This window comes from Pithys albifrons, chromosome 3 (genome assembly GCF_047495875.1).
Source record: "Pithys albifrons albifrons isolate INPA30051 chromosome 3, PitAlb_v1, whole genome shotgun sequence".
In the NCBI taxonomy this organism is placed as follows: Eukaryota; Metazoa; Chordata; class Aves; order Passeriformes; family Thamnophilidae; genus Pithys; species Pithys albifrons.
The window spans coordinates 49,572,254-49,595,263 of NC_092460.1; the positions used below are offsets into that span (position 1 = coordinate 49,572,254).

Consider the following 23,010-nt stretch of genomic DNA (forward strand, 5'->3'; position numbering starts at 1 on the left):
ACAGCAGTTAATTATTCATTAGTGTGAAACAGCAACTGTGGTATGGCTGAAGGTATCATCATGCTCCAAGGTTGGGCATTCCAAAGACACTGGCTTTAACTTTTCCTCTGAATCGAGAGGAGATAGAAAGTTGTGGAAGAGAGAATAATCTTTTTCACCTGCCAGCTGCAGAAAGAGCCAGTCAACAGCACTATCTTCATGTAATAGCAGCCAGCTGGAGGGAGACAGGGCCACTACACCATGAAACAGCTCAAAGGATTTGGGCGCTTCTGCACAGCATAGCAACCCTGATCACAGAGCAGGTGTCATGGTACTACCTACTTTAAAATAGTTTTGTGTCCCTCCCACCTCACAATTCCCTTCCACCTGATAAGTGAGGAATTATGTGAGAGGACATCAGGTCTAGCCAAGCACACATGGTCCAAATTTGAAGTAATTTCCAGTTGTTTTCATATTACTCCAATTTGTGGCTTACAGAAGAGCTCCTGACATGATGAGACGGAAGAAGGACGTCTTTAGCATAACACTGAGGTTCAGAAAAGGAACAAAAGGAATTGTAAAAAGACCCTCCAACAACTTGATCCACTGCAAGCACTAAGGCAGAAAGATCATTCAGTCCTGAACTATGCACTAGAGGTGCCAGATGGCAACATTGAGAGGAGATCTGAAAATCAAGGAAGCCACAAATATAAAACTCTGAAGATCAGAGCCAAGGCACACTAGCTGATCAGCAGACACAGGTATGCTCCCCTGCTGCTACTGCTTAGACAGCTGTGTAGACTGAGGATTTGGCCAATAGCACTGTGGGCCTGGCAACCTTCCTCAGCATAGTGGCTTTGCAGTGGTAAAAGGAATTGAACAGGGAGGATGAGAGTCACACAGGAAACTTGGAGGATGGAGATGTCACTGTCCTCTGCCTGTGCCACTCCAGTGCGTACTTATTTCCATGTTTCTTGTACTCCTTTTCCTATGCAAACACACACACAAATGTTTTAGTACATTTTTATTGTAAAAACAGTTCTCCAGATTTATATAAATAAGCCATACACGTAACATACAGTTACGTTCACTCCATCCTGACACCGACAGCTTTAAAAAAATGAAACAGGCTAAAAAAGTAGGTCCAAGAAGACGTTAGGTTTCTGATGACCAAGTTATATTTCATGTGGAGCCTCCTTCCTCTGCCAGCCCCAAACAAGATGCTGAAAGTACACAGCACTTGCAACACCCCCAGGAACTGACAGGGAGGCATCTGAGTCTTAAAAAGAGTTGTCACCCACTCCCCAGGCATCGTCAGCCGCCTGTGTTTTCATGCTGTCTCAGTGTGCTGTGGGTGAGAAAGGAGGGGGCAGTTTGCATAGCAACCTCCTACAACCAGGCAGCTCAGCTGTTGTACCCTCCCAAAAGCAGCGGGGAAGGGCAAGCCAGGACTGCTTCCCTGTGGCTCACACCTCTATGGGCAGCCTGAAGGGAGACCCTTGATGCTGCTAGGTCTGCATCAACATATTAGGATTGAGGAAGAATGTATGAGCAGCTTTCAGAGAGAGGAAGACAGGTGCTGGTCAGACCTATACTGCATGGTAGTGGGGAAAGCAGAAGTGAGAGGACACGACATGAAACAAGTGGGAGTTATAAAAACCGTAGGGATAGACAGCACCTTTTCTCTTTTGCTTATCCCTGCTAGTGCTGCTGTGCTGCTCTGCAGCATGTCATGAGATGAACTGTTCCCCACCTTCCTCCTGCTTCGCTCAAATACCAAGAAAAGAGCCACAGACAGATGAGAAATCCCATGAGCTAGGACAGGACAGCTTAGCAAGTTCATACACACACACGCACCAACTATGTATCCCACGGAACTGTTACGTCAGTATGAAAAAGAGAAATCTTGACATTTAGCTATTAAAAATAAAGCCCCACCTCCAGATAGTACAAAACCTGTCACGAGAAGGAAGAAATCACTTGTATTCAGGAAGTCTGGGACACTGACAGTGGTCAGGAGCACTTCCAGACGCACACGGCCAGGCTGCCACCAAAGAACATGTACAGCAGATTCTTCACCTCGTGAGTGATCTCAAAGCCAAAACCTTCCCCAATCACTACATGCCAGGAGGACCCAAATTTCTTGTCCATCGTCTCTTTGATCATCTTGGCAGCACTCTGGAGAACATTAAAGAAGAGAGCACAGAGTGAGATAAAGCAACCAATGAGGTTTTATGCAAATATCCTTCTAGTCTTCTCCCTTAACAGACTATTTAAGCCATGGACAACAGGAATAGCAGCTTCACAGCAGGAACTGAGAGCTGTCCAGAGGTAGACCCAAGGGTAAAACAGGTCTCAGCAGCCTCCAACACAGCAGCCAGGAGAAATTAAAGAACTGCATCTAGCAATCCCTTCTGTCATTCACCCAGTCTGAAGCAAGAGTTCTCCTTTGGATGCTGCTGGACTTATGCTGGGTGTGGTGAGCATGAGAGGAGATTCAGGTCACTAAGCTGCAGCTATTTTTACAGGAGTCCATTTTTTTTTCCTCCAGCTAATTACCAAAACAATGGAACTAGGCTGGTTTTTAAAAGGTTGGCCTCTCCCAGATCACACCCTCCTTGATTCAAAAGAGGAGAGAGGAAGATTCTGTAGTGGCATGTGGTGCTCTGCCCATGGAGCAAGGTGTATTTTCCCTTTATTATTGGTCTTAAAGCCAAGAGGAAATAAATTAAAAAAACCCAGACGTTCTTGTACTCATCCCCAAAACAGGAGTCTTCACACAGTTCTGAACCAAGCCCTCAGGACACAGGGTATTTTATGAACAGAGTGGAAGCATGTCACAGGAAGGTAGGATCAGGAAGGGGGTAAGGTTTGGGAGGCAGCATCACTACTAATCTCTGCTTCCTGTGGGAAAGCAAAGTGATATTATGCACCTTGTGGGTGGTCCCGTGGTATAAAGGAGAGCACTCTGGACTCTGAATCCCAAGGACCTGAGTTCGAGTCTCAGTGGGACCGTCCCCTGGCAGTTCAATGCCTCCCTGCCATCCCATCCCGTCACATCTTGGATGCTCAGCAGGGTCAGCCCCGGTTAGTACCGGGTGCTGTGACAGTCCCGAGGACTTCACTGTCACTGTCCAAGCTCGCTCGGCCGTGGCAGATGGACCTCAGGACTTAAATGGTGGGGCCAGTTCTGTGCAGGCTGTGCCTCACCTAAAAATCCACTGTGCAGGCTGGAAGGGCACACCCACGTGGGGAGAGCCCTGCCCAAATCTGCGTTCACGAAGTCTGGTCATACAATTATGCACTTTGCAGAAAAAGGGAACTGAATCTGGAATCTAGCAAAGCTCTTTGCCTCCTTCTACCCTTGCTCAGTATAGAAAGAGAGTAATAGGATGTCAAGACCTGACTCCACTCTGCCCTGCACCCTTAGTCTTGCTCCTGCAGGTGTCTTGAGCTGCAGCAATGGCCAGGGTGGCCACTCTGGGACCTGAGTCCTACCTCGTTGTTGGTGGCATATTTCTCACACGCCGTGACACACAGCTCCATGGCCTCGATGCGCATCTCCTCCGGCATGTCCGAGTGCTGCAAAGAGCAAACAAACAAGAGGAACTAAGCAGTAAAATAAAAGCTGGACACAAGACAACAGGTAGTAGCTCTTACTTTTGCACTGGCTGTAGCAGGGGCTTAGACACTAAATATGAGAGCTGCCCAGAGAGGTGGTGGATTCACCATCCCTGGAGGTTTTTAAACTGAGATTGGACGTGGTGCTGAGTGCCATGATCTGGTAAAGGGACTGGAGTTGGACCAAGGGTTGGACTCGATGATCTCGGAGGTCTTTTCCAACCCAATCAATTCTATGATTCTATGAAAATGGCTTATTGCATTAGAATGGATCCATTCATTCCTTGTCACAGCCAACGTGGAATTCGTGTTTACCTACATGGTAGGTAGGACTAAGTAAGCATAATTTAAAGGAGGAGATCAAGACACTTGTCAGTTTTTCTGCTATAAGATAAAGAGAAAGTATGTTAATACTGCTCTGACCACAGTCCTTAATTATTGGTATAAGCAAAACAAAGAAATCTAAATTGCACTGCCTTTTCCTCCACTGCTGCTATCTGGCTGGCTAAGCAAGATCTTTTTCTCCAGCTTCTTTAGGAGAAAAAGAAAGCATGCAGAACAGAGGAAAGGGTTCCAGAGGCAGAGTTCTCAACCTATTAGATGGACCACTTTGCTCCATCTTCCTCTGGCTGACATGGGAAACATTGGTGTTAATAGATTTCTCTGACAGAGGCCAAGGACAGGGAGAAAGCAGCAGCGACAAACAGGAAACCTCCACAGGACCATCAGTACACACGTTCGCGCTGCAGCTACTCGGTGGGAGAAGGTTGTCAAGAATGAAGGCAGAGTTTCATATCTGTGACACTGGTAAATGCATAATCCATCCCCCTTCTTACCCTAATCAGTGGAAAACTGTGAAGCCTTTTATAGTCAGCCTCATCATCCTTCTTCTCCTCTTCAGTTTCTTCCATGGTCCTTCCACAGGGACCCTGGGCAGGGGTAGAGGAGCTGCCTGTAGCTCAGCAAAGTGCTGTGGCACAGCCAGCTGAGAGGAACTTGGCTCTGTGAACACGAGCAGCTTCAGCAGGAGAAGTTGCTTCTTGGCCCAGAGGATGCTGCTTCAATAGAAACAAACATAGGGAAGAGATGGAAAGCTTTAAATTAAAAGAAAAATAAAACTATTACGAGAACATCATGCTATCACACTCTGCTGCCGTTTCCTCAGCACCCCACGCACTGAGAGTGCTATCTCGCAGACCGTTAATGGAAACAAACTTTTAAAAATGTATCCTTTTCCGTAAGCAAGGCTTCAAGAGCACAGCACTTCCCAGAAGCACCAACAAGCGTGAGGGAAGAGCTGAGCCAAGCTACAGCTTTCGACAGAGGAGAGAACAACACATCAGCCACTACAACCCCTGATTAGTTCCAAAAGGACTTTCCCAGAGCACTATTATCTGCAAGAGTTTCAAACTGCATATGACAAGCAAAGGGCAGGAGTATTTCAGACACAGGATCTGTGTACGTGTCTGTATGGAAACATTTAACAGGAACATCTTGGTCTCATTTGTGCACTTGCTCCTCAGATCTCCGAGCATTTGTCAGCTGGGGAGGACCATATGGGAAAACTCTGGACTGTGCTTCAGGGTCTAATTACCAACCTGACTGCCTGAGCAACACAGAGGCACAGTGCTGACTGACAGATTCAGAGCATTTCACCATGGTCTTCCCTCTGGCTCTCTCACCCAGAACAAGGCACCTTCCTCTCCTACCCAGTGGAAGCAAGGGTGCGCCCACATTAATGGGAAAGCAGAACAAACACGGTGTCAGGCGACAGACCAAGCTGCGGGCTGAAGCACCGAGTCCAACACACCGCCAGCTCTCACACGGAGGACCGCGGGACCCGCAGGCGTCCCAAACCAAGGCCTCCGCAGAACACAACCCCCGCCCGGCTGGCCCCTGGCAAACCCCAGGAGCCACCTCCATACCCAGCCGCAGCCCGAGACGTGACCGGGGCCACAGCCCAAGAGGTGCGGGGCGGCGGAACGACGTCCGAGCAGGCCGCACACACCCAAAGCAGCCCTGCCACACCGACCTACCGCCCTCGGCCCCGCGGGGGACGATCCGGGCCAGCGGCGGCGCCGAGCGGGGCATGCGAAGGGCCGAGGGGCTCCGGGCGCGGCCTCACCCGCGCGGCCGCCGCCACCAGCGCCGTTGCTAAGGAAGGGCCGCGCTTGTCATGGCAACCGGCGGGAAGTCCCGCCTATCTCGGCGTCCATTGGACGGAACGCGCGGCCACTGCATCTCATTGGCGGCCCGTCCTGCCGGTACCGCGCGGGGCCTTGGGCGGTGCAGGGCGGGGGTGGCCGAGGGGCGCCTGCGCCGCCCCTGCGAGGGGAAGGGGCCGCAGCCCCCGTCTGGCAACTTAATATTGCTCTGTCTTAAAAGCCCTTTGGAATCTAGTTCTACTTCTTTTATTCCAAACAACAAGGATAAATACAAGAACAAGGAGCCATTTGGGGCAATTCGGTTCTGGTTTTTTTTGTTACCACAGTCACAGAATCAGTTAGGCTGGAAAAGACCTCCGAGGTCATCGAGTCCGACCTATGACCAAAGTATCACCGTGTCAGCAGACCAGGGCACTCAGTGCCACATCCAGGCTTTCCTTAAACACCTCCAGGGACGCAGACTCCACCACCTCCCAGAGCGGCCCATTCAGATGTTTAATCAGGCTTTTGGTGAAGAGTTTCTTCACAATGTCTGAATGGAACCTCCCCCAGCCCAGCTTGAGGCCATTTCCTCTCCTGTCACTTCTTGCCTGGGAGAAGAGGCCAATGCCCACCTTGCAACAACATCCTTTTGGGTAGTGTAGACTGTGATGAGGCCACTGTGAGCCTCCTCCAGGCCAAACATCCCCCACTCCCTCGTCCACTCCTCACAGGACATACACTCCAGACTCTTCACCAGCTTTGTTGCCCTTTATTGGATCCACTCCAGCACCTTCCTGAATTGACAGACCAAGATCTGGACACGGTTCCCTGTGTGGGAGAGGTGACCGCTCATGTTTGCATGTCAGTACCACTGTACAGAAGGAGAAACTGATGCTTTGAGGATGGATCATGAGTTTTCAAACAGCTCCTATAACAACAGCCTGCATCCCCACTGAGAAAATTGTCCCCATCAAGCCCTCTGTGGCATTTGTCCTTGTAATTTCTCTTTGCTTTGAGGTTTTCCTCAGCTCTCAGCTTGCTAGGAAATCTCTGTGGTCTCTGCACCCTGCCAGCCAAACGCCAATTGCCTTTAAACCAGGGCTTAAACAGTTTTCTGGGGGTCTAGGGTTGTACTTATCTGAAATTAATAAAGGTGGAGAAGCAGCAAGATTCAGGATCATACCAAAGGGAAAGACTTCTCCTGTGAAAAGCCTCAGATGTTGAATGTGATGCCTGGGCTTCCCCCAGTGCCCATCCTTGTCTTACAGAGTGGCTGGTGGGCTTTATCTATCATGTGGACCTTCTGGCCAGTGTTTGAAATGTCCTCACTGCTGGCTGTCTGCTGAAAGAAGAACTGCTCTCTGGATGTTTGAGAAGGGAAAGAGTGGGGGAGGAACAAGCTGGGCACTCTTCTGCCCCTGCCAGCTCGAGAGTCCCATTCTCTCACTGTAGTACCAAGCTATGCCCTGTGGTCATGGAGAGGACACCTTGTTGTCTCTTTTGCACATGAAGCAGTGAATCCAACCTCCTGCTTGTCCTCTGCCTGACAGAGCAGTGCTGGGGGCACCAGAGCTGCCTTTGGGCTCAGAAAGACAATGCTGCAGTGATCATTCATCTTTCCCTTTGCCATTGCTGCTGCTCATGACAGAAATGAAGTGCTGCCCCTGTGCCCCTCGTTCTCCTACCACTGCTGCCTCCTGGGCTGATTCCTTCTCCTTCCTTCTTTCAAAAAGCATCAGCCTCTTGCAGTGAGGCAGAGCTAAAATTGTCAAGAGGCAGATAAAAGCTGTGAGATCATCATTTTTTCTTTTCAGACGAGATAATTAGGAATAGAATCTCTGTGAGGAAGTAGATCTTTCCATCATCATTACTTTATCTCCAGGCTGCTACTCTAATCTCTCCAGGGACATGGTGCTTTCAAACGTGATATTCTTGCTGTGTTTTTTTTTTATGCTTTAATCCCTGTGTAGTTCACCCACTTTTACTACCAAGCAGCAAGTTGGTGTGAGCTGGTGTGTTTGTGTTCCTGTGCCCCTGTGTCTGGGGCAGTGGGGAACATGTGCAATTCTGGGTTCAATTAAATGTGCTTTTCTTCTGATCAGTGTGACCCCAGGGAGTGTTTTCCTCAGGGAATGCTAGGACTAGCAGTGAGGATTATTCATCAGCAGCTCCTAGGTGAGAAGCTAAGGGAAAATGGCCAACCCCAGAACTGCAGAGGGCTCAAAGAACCATGTGGGTCTTGTGATTGTGCTGGGTGATATGATTGGAGTGCAGGGTAGAGATGCCTCCTGAGGAAGGAGAGCATCCTGCTGGCCTGTCTCCATCTGCTGTGGCTTAGCAAGATGTGAGCAGTTGGTTTCTGGACACTCAAGTGCAGGGTTTCCACAGGCTGCTTCTGTATAACTGCCTTGTTGGGCCAATACAGGTAACAGGTACTGGTTCTTTTGCTGCTGGCACTGAAGGCAGAGACACATCTGGGTGCACATCACTGGCTTTTAAGTTTCCATACCAAGTGACCAGGTGCCTTCTGTAGGTGAAAGCAAGTCCAGAGCTGGAATCATTGCTCTGTTCTGGCTGGTCCTTCCTTATTTGCCACTAATCACAGCTGGAAACTCAGCCCTTTGCACTTTTCTGTGGCTGCTGACAGCATTAAGCATTAAAACAAAGTGCCATTTGCCTTCTGATGTGAGGGTGCATTGTACTCCTTAGCTGAGCACAGAAATGTCACCCAACTGCAAACCAGACATATATACGTTTCATGCTTTCTTTTGGCCATCTTTGGTGACCAGACTGCAGGCTACTCTTCATCAGGCAGAGGGCACCTCTTTTCTTTTTCTTTCTTGTTTTCCTCTTTTTTATCTTCTTTGTTTTCTTACCTGCTTCAGGCCATGTTTTGGGGTGTCCCTACTGTCCCCATGGGCACAGGCCCTGCTGTGCCTCATCTCTTCTCTGTGACAAAGCAGGGGACTGGAGATTGCTGCCCAGCCTGTCAGACACAGCCCAGGGACTGGGCACTGCTCCACACCGCCTTGGGTGATATAAGAGGGCCCAGGCTGGGGACGTGGGCCACACCAAGATCCACCCTGCAGCCATCCCGGGGGTAGTGGATGCTTCTCTACAGGCAGGAGGAGCACTCAAGAGGCCCTGTGGAGGCCCTGTATTGATGCTGAAGCCACATTTTACTGGGATCAGAGCCCCACCATCTTGCACTGAGCTGAGGGAAGGCACAGATGGGAATGCCAGTGGTGCACAGGAATTGGAGGCAGACAAAAGCAGCTCGGAGCTCTGCTCCATAGGAGGACAGAATCTGCTTTAGGTCAGCTGGATCCCTTGGTCTGCTGGGAAATGCCGTGTCTCATGTGTGGTCCTGTAGCTACTACCTCTAGTAACAACAGCTACTGCTAGTAAGGTCTGTTGCCTCAGCACTAGAAGCTGTGTGTGGGCTGATCCTGTGCCAGATGCTCTGGAATCATGGCACATTCCCTGTACAAGCGCTGCACGAGTCTTAATGAGCCTTCCTGGCTCTGGGAGGGAGCAGAGGAGGCTCCCAGCAGGACAGGAAGCCACAAGGATGCAATTAAGGCAGCGCCCCATTGCTAGGGCAGAGCAGGTAATGGGGACTTCCGAAGTCACCTCCAGGAGACAAGCATGGGCTGGCTTGACCTCATTTGAGGACCAGGAGGTTGACATATTGCAGAGAGCTGTGACATGTAAAACCCAAAGCTGAGGTTGCAGATGTTGGGAAGCACAGGAACTTCCCAAAGCCTTTTCCAAGGTGAGGAGGTCCCAGGACTGCCCATGTGCCTGGGAAGGCAGACCCTGCATGGCCAGTGGTGCCCTCTGGAAATATGGTGGGTGCTGGAGGGGTTCAGGAATTTCAGCATTTTCTTTTCAAACCTGATAATTAATAGCCATAAGGTCTGAAGGTTTCTCACTGCCGTTTTTGACTTGGTCTTCTTAGCTGCAGGACAAAACACTTGGGGAATGTGGAGGGGGTATGGTCGAGTCTGGCTAAGCCTTTGGCTTGCAGAAAGCCCTGCAGCTGTGAGTCCTGCAGATTAGGAAACATGTTAACAGTGCCTGGGGAGGGAGATAGAGGCGGGCACGCAGGTGGTATCCATCACACCCACCTGTCTCCCATGCCATCTCCTTTGTGACAGCTCCTGCTGAACTGCCACAGCCCAGTGGTGCCCCTGCCTCTGCATTGCTCACCTCTTGGGTCCCCTCCACCTTTTTTCCCTCCAATTCTGGATATCTGGACACAACACAGCAACCCAGCTGAAGCACCTACCACAACCACAAAACCTTTTCCACACCGTTAAAAATTTCCCTCTTTACCCAGCCCCCCAAGGGTGATTTTGTTATTCCTCATCTCTTCTGTGTGTGATGCACTGTTTTCCAACCAGCTGCCCTTAGAGAGATGCAGGGCTTCTCCTGAGTGCTCCTGGTTAATTTAGAAGCAAGCGATATGTGTAAGTCATTGTAATTACTCCTTCCAGCCAGCAATGCCATTGATTTGTCATCTCCTCTATCTTTTAAGCCCTGCCGCAGGTTTGCTGCTCTGGCAAGGCTCAGCTTACTGAAAAGAAATGGTCTCATCTTGCTGCCCTCCTCAGATGGGTGAGAAGCAGACATTGCTTCCTGTAGAGAGCCAGGGCAGGATGGAAATCAAATATTTATTCCTACTCTTGATTTTGTGTTTCCCAACCAGTTTCTAATCTCTTCATAATGCCTTTTGTTTACTGAAAAGTGGAGGCTTTTGCTGGAAGCTTTTAAAAGGTCTGGGAAAATTCTCTCAAGCTTTCCTGTGTGCCCTTTTGTCTGCCCAGCTGAGTGTGAAGCTCTGAGGAGTACAGGAGGTCTCCCTGCAGACGTTGTGACACCACACTCTCCCCTTTCTTCTGTGCCAGAAGTGACAGATCCACACATTCCAGGTACATGGCTGGAGTTGGGATCACATCAACATCTCTTGGCAGGGACAAGGAGGGCAGCACAGAAGGCCCTGCTCAAGCATCTCCTCATGTCCCCTTTTTTCTGCTTTTCTAAAGAGCAGTTACACACAATTTCAGTGTAGGCTGTGTTTCCAGGCTCCGGAGGAGACAGGATTTATGCCAGTAGTCTACATCAGTGGCCAGGCTGTTTCCATCCCTCTTCATCCTCATGCACGTCTTCTACTTTGGCCAGCAGCCCCAAGAGCCCTCTCGCAGAGTTCTGCAGTTTTGATACAAGGGTTTTATGGACCAGTTCTCCTATTTCACCTCCTCGTAAGTTTGTGACCCCAGCAAAGTTTTTCACATTTCCTCCTCTGAAAAGTGTTGACCTTCTTAATTATGCTGCTGTTACTTGGGAGCACAAGCAGATGGCATCTGTTGAACCCCCTCTTCTTACTGATGTGGGGGTGAACCTCCAGCTCAGCAAAGCCCCTTGAGCCTATGCTCCAGCTGAAATACATGTACTTACTTCAAAACAAACCCTCAGCTTTGTGGAGATGTGCTGAAGGTGAGAGCACCAGACTTTGTATTATGGCATTAAATACCCTCCAGAAGGAGAAGGGGGAGCTGTTGGGGGTGATTCTGGCTAAGGGAGGAGACCCCACCAGCATAACAGCAATGGCAAGGCCTTGGGCAAAACTGAGTCCTCTAGCTTTGTGCTCTGTTTTCCCCAAATACTGGTGAGGTTGTGCTTTTCCTAGGAGGTGCAGGACCCACTGAGGGGCAAAAGCACCGCTCAGACCTGGTCACAAGGTGCTCTGCAACAGGAACTCTCAGGGCCATGCTGGAACCATCTTGTGCCTAGCTAGGTCAGAAACTCATTACCAGTACTTAATTAGGTTTATACTTGACGTGAGCTCCTTGATACCATGGTCTGACCTAGAGGCCATGAATTTCCACTGGCTTCTGCTTCCTGTTGTTGGGATGAGGGTTTCTCCTCTGTGGAGCGGTGTTTCCCCCATCCCTCCTCCCACACCAGCAGCAGCCTGTGCCCCATGCTGCTCTGCAGTGGGGTAGATGAGAGGTACCCAAACTGTGACACCACCTCCCTGCCCCTCTGGGGCAATGATACCAGACTCTTGCAATATTTCTGGAAAGCCAGCGATGGGCCTGGCTGTCTCCCCTCAGGGATGCAACCCTAAGCATCCTGGGGAAGGACACCTTGGCTTGGACTGCTCAGTGCTCTCTGTTCCTGCAGTGACCTTGCACACTGCAGGAGGCTTGAACAGAAACCATCACGTTTATTGTTCACGATCAGCTTTACAAAAGAAATGTCCCACCACAGGTGCGCGTCAGGGGCCCCTTTCACGAACGTGCATTAGAGAAAGCGCGTGAGCGAGCGAGGAAGAGGGGCAGCTCGTCAGGGTGCACAAAGGTCACAGTGTTCCCACTTGGCACAAAGGCTGCACCCCATCCCTGCCACATCCCCCACAGGGGGCTGAGCCCCCACAGTGCTGGTGGAGACCCTGCCTGGGAGGGATGCTGGGTGGCAGGGCTGTCCCTCCTGCCAGCTTTGCCACCCCCAGGGGTGGGGGCAGCTGTCACCCAAAGCACAGAGTGGGACTTGGGGTAGAGGGGGAGCACTGGAAGCTGGACACTGCACTGAGCAACCATGAGAGCCCCGAAATAACCCTCCCACCCCACCCCACCCACACGTACATGTGCACATACACATACTCACATATCAAAATACTGATGACCACGCGGTGTGGAAACAGAGTATTTTCAGGCACTCCACAGGAAAACATCAGCCCACCCCATCACTCTCCCAGTTCCAAGGCCAGTGGCAGCCCTGCTTCTGGCCAGGAGCAGCTAAAGGAAGGGACCAGGGTGGAACCAAGGGCAGCAACCAGATCCAGTAACAAAAAGACTGGGGGATAGATGGTAGGGCTTCTCTGACCACCATCATCCTCCATCTCCTTTTTTCTTACTTTCACGCCTTCAATGACAGTGCTCCTTCCCCCTCGGCCAGCGCTGGGGGACTTGCTTTGCCCCTTTTCCTCCATTCCCTTGGCAGCTGACCACCCACTCAGCTTGAAGGCAGTGGAAAGTGCTCTCTTCCCTCTGCCTCACAAGCCTTTCTCCCCTTGGGCAGCCCTGCCCAAACAGGCAGCAGAGGCAGGGGGGTGAGTACTGCCCTACTGGCTCTCTGCCATCCACCCTTGGCTTCCCTGGGGGAATGTTTGAAAAATCAGGGCAGCAGAAGAGGGGATGGACTGGAGGGGAGATCCTGGAATGCAGGCTCATAAAACCAGACAGTGAGGTTGCTAGAAATAAATAAGTAAAGGGGATGTATTCAGGGAGTGCCTGCACCCTGGCATCCCACTGAGGCTAGACTGCACTTGGGATAGATGGAGTTCTCCTTCTCACTCCCTGTTGAGGTTAACAAGATGAGGACCCTGGCTGTACCAGGAACACCTGCAGGTACAGCAAGGTCCCACCCAAAAGAGAAGTGGGGCAAGATGAGACCCAGCAGAAGGCATGTCAGGAGCGGGACAAGCCACGCCACCAGCATAGGGGCAACAGGGAGGCTTTCAGGGTCCCCTCTCCCTCCTGAGATGCCAGTGCAGGGGCTCAAGCATCGCCATGGCACGGCTTACTTGTCTCAGAGGGGAGAAAGGGGCTCTCTGTTTGGGGCTGCCACTGGGCTCCTTGGCGCTGGGGGAGAGGGCTCAGGGCTACTCATGCCTTCCTCCCTTCCTCACAGGCAGCAAAGCCTGCCTTGCTGGCACCTCCAAAGACCTCCACCGCCTGGTCGTCCCACTGAATCACATTTCCTTGGAGGTGGGAGGTGCAGTTGGCCAAGCCCAGGATCTCTGCAGGCGCCAGCATGTGGTCCCACACACTGAACTGTGCCAGCTCCCCCACGAAGGCCTGCGTGGCATCAAAGCGGCCCCCCAGCGTGTCCTGGGAAAGAGCAGGAGAAGTGGTTGGACAGGGATGAGCAGAAGAGGAGGAATATGCATCCAGTGGGCAAAAAAGGCAAGGGGAAGAGGGAGAAGTTTGGAGAGAAGCAGAGCTTGATGTTTGATGGCAAGGAGGGAAGGGATAGATGCATGGGGGAGATGCAAGAAAACAAGGCAGGGAGCAAACAGAGGCCAGAGGAAGAGGAGACAATGAGTGCACGTGGCCAGAGGTTGGATGAGCAGGCAGGAGAGCCAATATGCCATGCTGAGCGCTCAAGCCTATATCACACCCTGCCCTTGCCCCATTTGGCAGCTTTTCACCCCAGCCAGCTTCCTGCCACAGTGAGGCTAACTGGCAGCTCTCAGTGTTGAGCCAGTACATACCTGCTCCTGGCCCAGGATGAGGACGCCCTGGGGTTTGATGGAGTGCCAGGAGGCCAGGTTCTCTCCAGCACCCCGCTGTTCACCATCCTGGTATGCTGACCACTTGCCGTCCCGGGTGGTCCACGCCACGCAGATGTGGTGCCAGGCCTTATCCCGCAGGCTCAGCGGCAACTGGGCGACCTTCAGGAGAAGAGCAAGAGCCCAGTGCTCAATGGGACTGCTGGGGGACCTCGGTGCCTCCCCATCCCCTCGCAGAGCAAGTGGCGCACCCCCATGTTGGTGGCACCCCAAAATCTACAGATGTCCTGCTGTGCTGCTTCTCCCTCTCAAAACCCACCCCAGTGAGACATCCCCCCCACCCTCATCCCTCTCCCCATAAGGCTGGGCCCCTTCCTTCCAGGTCCCCCACACCACTGCTCCTAGGAGCATCATTTCCCAGATGGGTTTAAACAGAGAAGATGAGGCCAGGGGCTTCCCTCCTGCACCTCCTGTGACTGGGCTGACCTTGTCATTGATGAGCAGCTCCAGGGGGTTAGTGCCCCACTCCAACAGCACAATCTCATTGGCTTGGCTTGGGACAGAGTAGGAGAAAGGGGTGCCGAGCCCCGCCAGGGCCTTGGACTTCAGCCACATGCAGATGGTGAATGCATAGAGCTCCGGCAGGCTCTTCTTCATGCGGGCATACATGTAGTTGTTCTGCACTGGGATGGTCACCTTGAAGCCATCAGGAGGGCTGTAACCCAGTGGTCCTAAGTGTCGAGGATGGGGATGAGAGAGAAGGGTCAGCACCTGTAGAGGATGACCTGTTCTGGGGCTCTCCTGGTGATGCACCTTGGGCTAGAGACCCCTTGCCCCACCTCCATCCCAATCAGGCAGGACTCACCATGCTCCAGCTCTGTCACCCGGTTCTGGAGAGAGTTCAGCTCCTTCTCAATGTTGTGCTGCTGCTGGCTGCGGTCAGTGCTGGCGGCCTGGCGCTCCTTCTGCAGGGTCAGGATCTTGGAGAGGAGCTGTTCCTCCAGCTGCTCCATCTTGGTGTGGAGGGCATCGCGAGCAAGCGCCGGGGCAGTGGGTGCTGAGCCATTGGTGCGGGCTGGCAGCTCCTGCTGCACTTGGTGCAGCCACAACAGAGGGGAAAGGAGGGAGAAAAGAGAAAATTCAGCGAGGTTTCATGTAAGAGGTTAAATAAGGACATGCCCAGCCTGCAGCACTACAGGGAGTGCTGAGATGACAGTCCCATATCCGCACTGGGGTCTTCTCCAAGAGCCTCCAGCTGACTTTGTACCTCCCCTCTCAGAGTCCCCACTGAGCTCGTTACTGCAAAATGAAGCTTGGCTGCTCTTAATGACTTTCTGCTACTTCAGAGACAGAGTAAGGATGGGATGTTTGGGTCATCCCTTAGCTCTGCTCCTGCAGGCAGCCTCCCACAATGAGGGAATGATGTGGGAAGGACCTTGGAGCTTCCACCCCTGCTGCTCATGAGGCTGCTTACCTATGGCTAGCATGTTAACATCACTTAATAGGGCTGTAATCCTCTTAGCTCAGCTCAGCCAGCGTGTGGGGGTGTGTGCACGTGTGCCGGCTTGGGCAGGTAGCTGTAAAGCCAGCCTCTCCCAGGCCTTGGGGATGCCATGGAGCAGTGGGACCAGGGGCCAGGCTGTCATGTATGTCTGGTCCTCAAGACATGACCCATCAACTAGAAACAACAAGCATGTCTTGTCTCATGCAGGTGAGCACCCAGACCAAAACTCTTCTCATGGTAAATCCAACATAGCACATGGTGAATATGCTCCCAGCTGCTGCTGCACTCTGCAAAGACCCCAGATCCCATGTTACTGGGAGACGCTATCCCAACTGGCAGAAAACCATGTTGGAAGGGAAAAGGTGACCCTTTGCTCCTGGGGTTTCTCTGTAAATAGGAGCCTTCTCCTTTCCCCATTTCCTTGGAGCATTAGTCGCTCTGCCATGGGGTGGGAAAGATGGTGATCCCCTTCTCTGTGTTTTCAGACCTTTCCAATGGTGCTGGAGAAGCCATGGTGACCCTTGCCTTGGCTGCTCCAGCACTGAGTGTTGTGCATGGCTGCTTCAGCCCTGGATATTCATGTGGCTTATGTTGGAAGGACATGGGGGGATGCCACCCCTGTTGATCTGAACAGCTTCCCCCGGCCTCAGAGTTGGCCTGGAAGAGGTCAGCACACTCATCTGTGGCTATGGCTTCTAGCTTTTTCTTCTTCCCTATAACCTGCTTTTCCAGATGGACAGGACCTGGTAATCATGCACACAAAACTGAAGGGGGGATGCCTGACCACATCACCCCAAATCTTTGCTATCCGTCATGAACAACTGAGGGGAGAAGGAGGCTGGAGGAAAGCCAAGTTTGGCTGGGCAGGATGCAGCCTTGGTGGATGGGAACTGCAGGGGGAGGAAAAGCATGAGCATGGTGTTGGTGTGAGCACAAATGTACCTGAACTGGGCAGCAACATACTCAGGCTACAAATAAAAGGGAGGCTGTGATGTCCCAGGGTCTGCAAGAGATGCCAGCAGGGTCTGTTGGGGCAAATCCACAGGTTCTGTGAGGAAAACCAATCCGGAGGAGCAAATCCCAGCAAGAGAGAAGAGGTTGTGCAGGGGACATCTGTCAGCCCTGACCAAATGCCAGCTCTCACTGCCGGCTTGCTCCAGCAGCACTAAGGATGCTCTTGCAGAGAGCAGAACCTCGTTGGGAAGGGAAAAGTGCCCGGCAAAGGGAATCCTACCTTTGGTCTCTGTAAAACAGGGAGGGATTAGCCGATGTGGAAGGGTCTTTAGCTTTTTTGTTTGGAGGCATCTTGGGGCTCTGCTGGTGAGGATGGATAAAAGGCAGGGGAGGAATGGCAGGAGAGAAGGAGAAGTGAGTGGAAAGGTTAACTCTCATCCTCCTGGCAGGGAAAATTCCCACTGGTGGATGCCTGCATTTGTACTCAAGCAGAGCTGGTTGGGTTGGCACCAGTGGGAAGGGGTTGCCTTTGCCTGTATGTCCACATCCTATGGGCTTCAAGAACTTTCCTCATCCTTTCAGGCCGCCTGGCTACAGCGGAGGCTGGCACGCTCCGGTCTGCTGCAAGCTTTGACTGCTGGAGCTGCGGGTTTGGAGCCTACGTCCCTGCATTCATGCACGGCTCCATCTGTTAATGACAAAAAAAAAAAGGCTGGGAGCTTTTGTCACTCTCACTAGCCCCCGATAGCCTGTCCTACATTATTCAGTAGTGACTGAGTGCTTTTTTTACCCCTCTCTTCCTCCTGCTTTTCTCTTTGCTGCTATTTTCTCCCCTCTGTAACTTTTCTCCCTATGGCTTTTTCATTTCCCTGGCTTCAGAGTGTCTCCTTCTGATGCTCCCCTCGGTGCACACGCACAATATTTCTCCCTTTTGACTCAATTTCTTCCCCCTTCCTGAGTTTTTTCCCTTCTACCCCTCTCCAGCTCTTGCTGGTCCCTCCACCCTGGCAGCCAGTGCACCAACAGCCAGATCCACGTGGCCAACTGAACCATTGCTGACCCCGTGTTTCTTCTGGAAAGGAATGTAACCAGTAGCCTCATCTGGCAGAATTTCGGGACTATCCCAGCAGACACCATCCCCATCCCCACAGCAAGACCACGGCTGGACAGGACACTGGACTTCCCATTCTACCCCATACAGCTGAGATGTGCCAGGTGGTCCCCCTGATGCCAAGCTGGGCTGCATCCCCTTCTCATCCTCCTCATGTTTGAGCTGCCGGTCCAGCATCTTTCTCCCAAACCAAAAATTGATGGTAGATGTGCAGCTGTTATTTACAAGTAACCTTTGGGGAGGGGAGAGGGGGGGAAGCGCTTTCCCCCCGGCTGTTCGGCAGGCGCCCGGCTCCCATCTGCTGCTGTGCAGGCAGCAGGGGAGTGGGCAGTGGGTGCGGAGGAGGCTCTTTCGACGCTTTTTGGCCACCAGAACTGGCAAAAAAGATTGAAAGATGCCAGGTAATATTAATCACGTTAAATGTCAGCAGCTAACAGGGGCTGGGAAGGGGGAGGTGGGGGCAGGGAGCCGCGGCAGCCACATTGGCATGTGCTTGCTGGGGTTGTAGCCCTTGCTTGGTAAATTCACTTTGATTTACATAAGGAGATCAGAGCCTCATTTACTAATGCACCAGCAAATCTGGGCCCTGCTGCTCCCCCTCGGCCACCAGCACACATGTGCCCACCTTAGCTGCTGGGACAGGGAAGGCAGGACCATGAGATGATGCCCCAGCACATCCCAAGGATCACGATGCTCATCTGGTTATGTGCACACAGCAACCCCATTCCATTCCTTAGATCCGTGAATTCTTCCAACCTGCACAAAACTCCTCTGTGGCTGCCACCCTGGGATGCTCACTGCTGCAGATGGCACACCTACTGCACCAGGGATTTTTGGACCCTGACACCTTTTTGGACTCAGGCAGGACCTTGGGGGTCATTAAACTCCAAGAGGGACTGCATGGGGCAGAAGACAAGCATGGATGCATCAGCCTTTCCCTCTTCCCCTCAAGGGAAGAGCTCACTGCTGATCCTGTCCCCCTGAAATCTCGCTCAGGGCCTGGGACTATCAGAATTTGGGAATTTCCATCCCCACTCTGCAGGACATGGAGACAGGAGGGAGGCAGCTAGGTCACTACCATTCCCATTCTCAGAGCCAAGGGTTTCCTGCCAGCAGCCAGGTCATCAGCCACAATGGCACAGCCACATGCTGGCTGAGGAGCAAACAGGCTGTTGCAGTCCTGCCAAGTCCCCCACAGAGCCCACCAGGCTGTCCCCTCTCCTGCTCCGCTCTCCTGCAAGGGATGATGGGGAGAAGGTGGGCATCTGCATCTTGGCATAGCCCAGGAAGCCAAGGTGATTCCCTCCCCACTCCATTCCATTTGCAGCAATAACTAAAAGCATGGAAAAAGAGTATCTGGGCTCCCCAGATCTGTGTTCTAAGATAATCTGAGCATACAGACATGAACGTGTGCTAAGAGAAGTGGGCGGAACCCTCAAAACCAAGGCAAAAAAGGCTGCTGTGCATGAGGAAAGGGCAATTGATGCCTCATGGTGGGTTAGGAAGAGGTGAGGGAAGAAGTCCTCAGGTGAATGCTGTGCCAATGCAAACCTGTAACTGCCAAAATTGCAGGGGGCAAAAAGCAAGACTGGGAGGTCCCTCCCTGCATCCTCCCCTGTGAAATCCTGCTGCCATGCTGACAAAATTAAGAAACAAACAACTTAACAGGTTTTCTGGTCCATGACTAAATCTTGTTATGCCTTACAGATGGGGCTGAGAGTGCCCGTATTAGATCAGCAGTCTTCTACATGCCTCTTCCTCTCAGTCCCAGCTCTGAAGCCTCCAGCAGTAATCTCTGCTGGCAAACCTGTCAGGAGATGCCCTGGGACAAAGCCTTCCCAGGGCAGCCCACGGCATTTTGTGCCATCCCTCTCCCGAGATTAAGCCACCACAGACTTTGCAGCATTTCCTCTCCTTCCCAATGGGTTTCATTCACAGAGCCTCCGGCACACGGGGACCGACCCTGGGACTGTCTCAATCCAGGTCACCTTTTGGGGTGACCACCATCACAATTCAGGGTAGCTGCGGGGGCTGGGAGGTCCTCCCATGTCATGGGGTACCTCAGGAAAGCTCCTGGGGACAGCTGGAGCCATGTGGGATAGAGGGGTGCAGGTACCCCACCATGAAGTTTTAGGTGTCTGCTCTGGGGCAGGAGGGAGGCAATCCAGGGAGGAAACCCACAGGCAACCATCACTGGATGGCAGAGGTGTGGCCCCAGGGTTTGGGTGGCTGGGCTGCAGCCATCCCAGGGGTGTGATACACACAAGTGGCACCTTACACCAGGCAGGAGCCAGGGCAGCTGAAGGCCATCCCACCTGTACCACACTGCCCTATTTCCTCATCCGGCAGGACTTGCCAAGCTGCAGAGTGCTGTGTCTCCCCTGCAGAGTATGCTCGGGACCCTCAGGCTCCTGGAGCACAAAAAAGAAACATTTTTGGCTTCCTCACCAGTGTGTGCATGAGCCTTGTCCCAGCATCACTTCGGGCTCTCTGGGAGAGAAAACCCTGCTCTGACCCTTGTGAGCCTCACTCTCATCCACTCCAAAGCTCCCACCATCATCAGGAACCCCAGGACAGGGACCAAGTCAGCTCACAGATGGTGCTCCCCCTCAGAGAAGGGGAGAGTATGGCTGGAGAGCAATTAAAGATCTGATGGTCCCCAAAATCCAAACTGATGTGCTGGGCAGCATCCCACCATGCATCGCTTGGTCCTCATGAACACACAGGTATATTTGTGGAGGGACTTATTTTCCCCGCTTTGTTTCTCGGTGAGCACACTTGCTGTGTTATCCCACTCTTGCAAAATCATTTGTTTGGGGCTGCAGAGGGTTTTTCGACTGGCTCTGTCCCTCCCTTTGACTGCATTTGGGTCTGGGCAACGTGCTCAGACAGGCTGCATGCACGTTCCCCTCTCCCTGCACGTGCCTGGCGTGCCTCTGTGTTTCTTCTTGTGCCCCTGTGAGACTTACCCTGGCAGCTCACAGGTGCTTTCTCTGATCTCCAGCTCTTTTGCTTGTGTGCATGTGTTTAGTTGTTGCTTTTCCCTGTCTTTCTCTCCCTGTTCATGTCTCCATCCATTACAATAACCCTCTCTCCCAGCCTCATTTTACAGCCTGTGACCTCAGTGGCTCTGAATTTCCCACCCATTGCCTGCTGCTTCTATGTCCACGTGGCTATAGTGAGAGAAGCAGAAGGGCAAAGCAGAGGAGAGGCACCCCATGGCGTGCTGCCTGACTCCATCCCAGCTCCACACTCCAGGGAGGAGTGGAGAGGGCAACAGGAAGATGAGAAGGTTGAAGACTTGCAGGAGGCTTCTTGCAGGTGGCTCTGATACTCAGTAGACCTGAGAGGACACTCCCTACTTGAAGCAAACCCCACAAGAAAATCAAACTTTTCCATTCTGACAGTTTTTATGTGCCCAAACCATTGCCCTGGCTGTATCCTGCAAAGTCTGCCAAGGTCCATGGGACTGCTGAGCCCAAATCAACACATGCTCTCCATGATGTGCCCCATCACGGACGTCACTGTAGAGCCTCTGGTGCCACTGGCTTGAGGCCAGGGCTAAGCCTGCTGGGCACACATTGCACAGCCGCTACAGAGTGGGGACCAGAGGTCTGCATTCTTAATGCCAACAGCCCAATGCCCCAAGAATGGGCACAGTGAGTGATTCCAGCTGTGCCCTTCTCTCCAGCTCCTATGAACTATGTGGGGAAGGGATGCTGGGCTCGCAGCGGGTGGCACTGTGCTTCACTTTGTGAGAAGTCCCGTTCATAACTCTGATGGCATCAGATGGAATTTATCTTTTCTGCTAAAATGCAGGAGCTGGCTCTGAGCTGCCAACCTGCTCTGGAGGAGTCTTTGGCAGGTGCTATGGGGCAAGCAAGGTGCCTTGCCGGGGTGTATACTGAGAGGAAAGCAGGGCAGCTCTGAGCCCTTGGGACCACCCTGCATGGAGGAAAGAGAGATGAGCTGAACGTGAGCCCTTTGTATTGGCAGAAACCTCAGGGAAGAGCGGGGCAAAGGCAACCCTCCTGAAGCCTCGTGAGGGAGCTGAGCTGGTTTGGGACGTGTGTGCCTGGGGAATGGCACATGTAGGGGCATTGCTCCAGGAGCACCATCCCTGACCCTCAGGAGCATCTTCCCCTGGGACGATCCCTCCCAAATCCCCGGGAGCATCCCTCGCACCTCTATGCGGTCGATGCGGTCCTGGAGGGTGCGGACAGCCTCCTCCAGCTCCCGCACGGCGGGCGGCTCGTCGGGGGGGTGTCCCATGGTGCCGGGACGCGGAGCGGCGCGGAGCCCAGCGGCGGCGGGTGCGGCGGCGGGGGCACTCCGTAGGCCGCCCTCGCAGCGGCTGAGCTTGCCGGTGAGCTCCCGGATGGTCTCCTGGTCCATGCGGATTCGCTCCTTCTGCTCCAGCGCCGTGCGGCGTAGTTGGGCCGCCGCGCTCCGCAGCGCCAGCAGCTCCTCCGGGCCGGCGGCGGGGCCGGTGCCGGTGGCCGGGCACTCGGTGCTCAGCGGGGTGCACACGAAGCGGCTGAAGAGCGGTGGTGCCCCCGGCAGGCGCGGCCCGGCGCTGGCCAGAGCCTCAGCGGGGCCGTGCAGCGCTCCCAGCCCCTTGTCGGCGGCGGGCAGGAGGGCTGCGGCGGCCGAGTCATTGTCAGCGGCGGCGGCGGGCGCGGCGGTGCCGGCCGGGTGGACGCTGGCGATGATGCAGATGATGGCCCCCAGGAAAGCCAACATGCCCGCCGCCAGCAGCACCGCCAGAAACTTCAGGGTGGCAGCGGCGTGGGGGGCCCGAGCCCGCAGACGGCGAGAAAAACAAAACGGGCGGAGATGGAGAGGGGGACGGACGGAAGGAAGGAGGGAGGGAAGGAGGGAGGGAGGGATGGATGGGCAACCTGGAGGAAGCCGGCGGGGAAGGACGATACCGGCAGCAGCACCGGCGCCGGGGCCCCGCCGCGCCGCGCCGCGCTTATATGTGCCGGGCGGCGCCGCCCGCACCGCACCGCACCGCCCCCGCCGCCGCCCCCGCCACGGCCTTGCCCTTCTCAGAGACCCCCCGTCCCCCCGAGCATCCCTCGCCGGGCTGCAAGGCCGAGGGTCCGGCCGGTGGGAGGCGAGCGGGCAAGAGGCGCCGGAGACGGGCAGGGAAGCGCGGACACCTCGGGGCCACGCGGGGACGGGGCCAGACCTGGCTCGGGCTCGCTGAAATCTGCCCGGCGGAAGCCTCCGGCAGGAGTATGATCCTCCGGGAAAGCCCGAGGGAAGATTTTCCTGCGGGATGCCTAGGCTGTAAGTAGAGGGCTCTTCGATATTCCAAGGGTTAGTGCCTCGTTAGTGTCTCGTTCCCTGAGAGGGTCTTTTGGTCCTTTCCCTCCTTGCCTTTCTCTTA

General features: G+C 53.5%; 2 protein-coding genes across 5 annotated transcripts; both read right to left on the reverse strand.

Moving 5' to 3' along the window:
* Window positions 1-990: 990 nt before the first annotated feature.
* Window positions 991-5,754, reverse strand: DNAL4 (dynein axonemal light chain 4). 4 transcript variants are annotated; one of them, XM_071549873.1, is made up of 4 exons: window positions 5,637-5,754; window positions 4,437-4,529; window positions 3,478-3,561; window positions 991-2,157 (listed from the first exon to the last, which is right to left on the reverse strand). In XM_071549873.1, exons 2-4 carry the CDS (start codon window positions 4,509-4,511, stop codon window positions 1,993-1,995), a joined length of 324 nt encoding a protein of 107 aa, XP_071405974.1. In that variant the 5' UTR covers window positions 4,512-4,529; window positions 5,637-5,754; the 3' UTR covers window positions 991-1,992. The 4 variants fall into 4 exon arrangements, with proteins under 4 accessions (XP_071405974.1, XP_071405971.1, XP_071405972.1 ...); XM_071549870.1 differs by having other exon boundaries at window positions 4,437-4,655; XM_071549871.1 differs by having other exon boundaries at window positions 4,437-4,658.
* Window positions 5,755-11,959: 6,205 nt separating this feature from the next.
* On the reverse strand, window positions 11,960-22,610 carry NPTXR (neuronal pentraxin receptor). Its single transcript, XM_071551787.1, has 5 exons — window positions 21,801-22,610; window positions 14,912-15,134; window positions 14,533-14,777; window positions 14,029-14,208; window positions 11,960-13,645 (listed from the first exon to the last, which is right to left on the reverse strand). Exons 1-5 carry the CDS (start codon window positions 22,356-22,358, stop codon window positions 13,421-13,423), a joined length of 1,431 nt encoding a protein of 476 aa, XP_071407888.1. The 5' UTR covers window positions 22,359-22,610; the 3' UTR covers window positions 11,960-13,420.
* Between the last annotated feature and the right edge of the window lie 400 nt (window positions 22,611-23,010).

Coding starts and splice junctions, on each gene's coding strand:
- DNAL4 (XM_071549873.1), bottom strand. CDS start 4,511: ATGGAAGAAACTGAAGAGGAGAAGAAGGATGATGAGGCTGACTATAAA. Junction 3,562..4,436: donor ACAGTTTTCCACTGATTAGG/GTAAGAAGGGGG, acceptor TGCTCTTTGCAG/CACTCGGACATGCCGGAGGA. Junction 2,158..3,477: donor AATATGCCACCAACAACGAG/GTAGGACTCAGG, acceptor AATGTTCTCCAG/AGTGCTGCCAAGATGATCAA.
- NPTXR (XM_071551787.1), bottom strand. CDS start 22,358: ATGTTGGCTTTCCTGGGGGCCATCATCTGCATCATCGCCAGCGTCCAC. Junction 15,135..21,800: donor ACCGCATCGACCGCATAGAG/GTGCGAGGGATG, acceptor CACCAAGTGCAG/CAGGAGCTGCCAGCCCGCAC. Junction 14,209..14,532: donor AGCTGCTCATCAATGACAAG/GTCAGCCCAGTC, acceptor CTTCTCCTGAAG/GTCGCCCAGTTGCCGCTGAG.